The 4,072-nt window shown below is 49.7% G+C and overlaps 1 protein-coding gene across 1 annotated transcript in view; it reads left to right on the forward strand.

Moving 5' to 3' along the window:
- Positions 1-715: 715 nt before the first annotated feature.
- The window catches only part of PLEKHD1 (pleckstrin homology domain containing, family D (with coiled-coil domains) member 1), a 44,317-nt gene continuing 40,960 nt past the window's right edge, over positions 716-4,072 (forward strand). Inside the window, exon 1 of the mRNA XM_006865584.1 lies at positions 716-892. Within this exon, the coding sequence (XP_006865646.1) occupies positions 744-892 (149 nt within the window). The 5' untranslated portion in view covers positions 716-743. The remainder of the gene's footprint in view (positions 893-4,072) is intronic.

A 4,072-nucleotide genomic window follows, 5' to 3' on the forward strand; every position in this document is an offset into this window, starting at 1 on the left:
ATGAGGTATACGTATTTCCATTTTTACAAGTGAGTAAATCAAGGTTCACCGCAGTTGACAGAGTAGAGTAGGAATTCCAATCTGGTTATCTCCTTTCTCCTTCCTCTCTATCTGCAGGAGTGAGTACAAGCACATTACAGAACAATTGCTCCAGTTTAGCTGTAGGTACTACACAGGAGCTCGCTGGGCACTGGGGCGGGGGCTGAGCAGTGTGTCCTTATTCTAATCCTGGGCTAAGCAGGCTGTCCGCCGCTAGGTAATGCGGGCGCGGGAGTCCTGCCCTCCAGTAGGCACCCGTTCTGATTGGCGCGCCCGGCAGGCCTCCAGCCAGGCTCGCCTGCCCCTCCCAGCCAATCCGGGGCACTAGAATTGGGCTGTAGCGGGAGAGTGGGGGTGCGCGGCCAGCCGGAGGCCGAGTCGCCTTTCCCGCGAGTTCCCGCCGGGTGACCGCCATCCGGAGCCGGGATCCTCAGTCTGAGCACCGTGCGCAACCCCTTCGCACCACGCTCGGAGCCCGCGCGCTTTAATGCCGCGCCTGCGATCAGGGCAGCTCCTGGTCTCTGCTCGCTGAGCCGCGCCTCGACGGCATCCGGAGCCTCCAGCGACGCGACCACCCCACAGCCTCCAAACCGCACCCGCTCCCCGAGCCTCACATCCGACTCTGGCCGCAGTCCGCGCTCTTCCGGAGGCGCCAAGTCCTGGAAAGTGCGTGGGCCGGGCCAGGGGAGTCCAGCGAAGGCAGGATGTTCACATCCAAGTCCAACTCGGTGTCACCTTCGCCATCCATGGAACAGGCCGACTCGGACGCGCTGGACATCAGCACCAAGGTGCAGCTCTATGGTGTGCTGTGGAAGCGGCCCTTCGGAAGGCCATCAGCCAAATGGTCCCGGCGGTAAGTGTGCCCCCACCCCGCGCCCAGGCCTGAGGACCCTCCTCCATCCGGAGTCCTCCCTGCCCCCCCTTCTGCCTCTACCTTCCTTTATGACCTTGGCCTCGCCCCATTTCACTTTAAGCTGGTTCCTCCTGGAATATGTGAACCCTGCTCAGCTCAGACAGCTGGTCTGGGACCATTGGGCTCTGTGTGTGTGTGTACGTGTGCAGTGGACCTTACTTGCAATTGGAAAGGTTGGGATTTGGCAGAAAAGCAAACTGTCAGAGAGGGAGAAGTTCTATCTCCAGGCACAGATACCCACCTTGGGTCCCGCACTACCAATGTCCTCTTTATACGCTCTTTTCCAAAGCCACCAGGTCACCAGAGGACACACTTGGTTGGGGAGCAGGCTTAGAGGTGGAAGAGAGGTGTCTTATCTTGCTCCCCTATTCCATCCTTCTGTATGCACGTATACCTGGTGGGAACTACCCACCTGCCCTTCTGAAAGACTCTGGCCAGTGGGGAGGGCAGAAATAGCCTTAGGAGTGCCCTTGGAGGAGTGCTGCTTTGCCACACCTTCTGCTGTCCCCTGAAATGAAAAATGAGAAAAAGATTCCTAGTGTTTGTGGAGAAGGAGGACCCTGGAAGAGGGGGAGGGAGCAAAGACGAGGGGAGCAGGGGAGGGCGCAGTCCTTTGAGGGAGTGGCCTGGAGTGCCAGAACAGCCCCGGTCCCTTTTGTTTCCCCATTACCTTCCTGGCCCCCAACTCAAAGGCGACTGACTCCCAAGACTTCAGGAGCCATCTTGGGCTTATAGATAGGTTTGTAAGATATTGGGCAAGAGAGTAGCTCACAGCCTTAAGCTTTCCTCCTGGGATGTTCTAGAAATCTCAGACTTGTTTGGGCCCCTCCCTCTAGGTGTGGCCTGCTGGGAAAGGCCAGTTGGTCCAGATGATCCTTGGGCCTCATCCTCATCTCACACCATGAATCTTGCCCTGAATGAAGGAGATTGCAAATGTTTCCAGAACCATATATCACATCAACAGTGGTCATGGTTGGCTGTGATGCTTTCTATTTTGAGGAATAATTTAATATTCTCTAAGACTGCAGGACAAATGGAACTGTGTGTGATGCTGTACATTTTCAATAGTTGGTTTCACATACTTCAGTTTTTTAAAAATCTTGCCATTGTTGAAAATATACACAGCAGAACACACCCTTTTTCAGTTGTTGTTGTTAGGTGCCATCGAGGAGGTACCGACTCATAGCAACCCTATGCACAACAGAACAAAACACTGCCCTGGACTAAACTCACAATTGTTGCCACACTTGAGCCCATTGATGCTGCCACTCTGCTAATCCATCTAGCTAGTAGTCTTCTGCTTTTTCTCCAACCCTCCACTTTACCAAACATGATATCCCTCTCCATTGACTGGTCCCTCCAGACAATATGTCTGAAGTATGAGAGACAAAGTTTGTCCATCCTGGCCTCCAAGGAGAATTCTGGCTGCACTTCTTCCAACACAGATCTGTTTGTTCTTTTGGCAGCCCATGGTGTTTTCAATATTCTCCTCCAACACCATAACTCAAATGCATCAATTCTTCTATGATCTTCTTTATTCACTGTCCAACATTCACATACATATGAGGTTATTGAAAATACCATGGCTTGGGTCAGGCATTCCTTAGTCCTCAAACTGACACCTTTGCTCTTCAACACTTTCAAAAGGTCTTGTGCAGCAGATTTGCCTAATGCAATCCATCATTTGATTTCTTGGCTGCTGCTTCCTTGAATGTGGATGGTTGCTCCAAGAAAAATGAAATCTTTAACAACTTCAATCTTTTCTCCATTGTTAAGAGTGTTGTTTATTGGTCTAGTGGTGAGGATTTTTGTTTTCTTTACATTGAGATGCAATCCAAACTTCACCAGTAAGTTTTTTTTCTTTTTCTTAATGTTTTATTGTGAATTATGTGATAGTTTACATGGGAGAACATTAGCATTCATTCTATGGTATATATATATATATATCGTTTCATTGCCATGGTTACAATCCCCTCCATGTATCATCAACCAACCAAAGTGTATACCCTGCAAGCCTGCCCCCTGGTGGTCAGCACACAGCCCCTCTCCCTCTCTGGGTCTAAAGTCCCCAGCCGCTCCCTCTCTCCACATCATCATCTCTGCCTCCATCTCTGGTGTCACTGCTTCTCTGGGTAGAGTCCCGCTCTCCGCTCTTCTTGCTTGATGGTCCCAGGGACCTCTGCTCCTAGACTGCAAAGTCAATCACTCCCCTCCTTTTACTACAAAACATCTACCTTTACATTTTCAACCCTCACAATCAGTCCTGATAACAATTATTCACCATTGTATCACAAGAGACCTATCCGCATCGCCGTTCATCAGCCCCGCCTAGACAGAATGGATAGTACTCAAAGGAGATTCTACCTTCCTCTGTGCCCTCTAGATCTAGGCTCCTTCTTGAAAGCTTGTAAGCGAGTCACTTTTTGCCTTTGGAGCCCCCCATTTTGGGTAGCCAGTGTCCAAGTTGCCCATCCCTGTCTACTCTGTGTATGGAGGGGGTGGGAATGATCCTCGCTGTAAAGATTTGTTCCTTCTTTTGAGCTACTGCGTCTGTAGGTATAGATCAAGTTCATCAAATTGTATCAGATTACTCTTTTTTTTTTCCCCTGTTCTTTCTTCTTCTAGTTGAGCTCTGATTAGCTAGTCATTGAAGCCAGGTAAAGTGGGTATTATCTGCATATGCCCTCACTTCTTATAAGCTGGACGCTTCACTCTCCACTCTAGTCCTTTGTGGCTATGTCACTGACTCTGGGCCCAAGAGACCCCAGGTCTTGCCACATTGCAGGCCAACCAGGTCTCCACCTGGGTTCACAGGAGTCTATTGAATGTTGTAGGGCTTAGCTCGCAGCATTATTGCTGTTTTCCCTCACTTTCCATTATCAGTGATGAATGTGGTCACCAATCAGAGTGTGTATTTCCATTGAGTCTTAGTCTTGGAAGGGGGTTTGCCCTGAGGGGACCTGAACACTTGCCTTGATGTCTCCTGGGCAAGAACATGTAGTAATCAGTCAGACTGCCTATATTGTTTTGTTTTTTTAATTTAAGGTTTTTATTGTGGATTGAGTGAAAGTTTATAGGGCACATCATCAGTTTCACATTCAACAATTCATATAACTTGTT

Source organism: Chrysochloris asiatica, unplaced genomic scaffold, assembly GCF_000296735.1.
Source record: "Chrysochloris asiatica unplaced genomic scaffold, ChrAsi1.0 scaffold00079, whole genome shotgun sequence".
In the NCBI taxonomy this organism is placed as follows: domain Eukaryota; kingdom Metazoa; phylum Chordata; class Mammalia; order Afrosoricida; family Chrysochloridae; genus Chrysochloris; species Chrysochloris asiatica.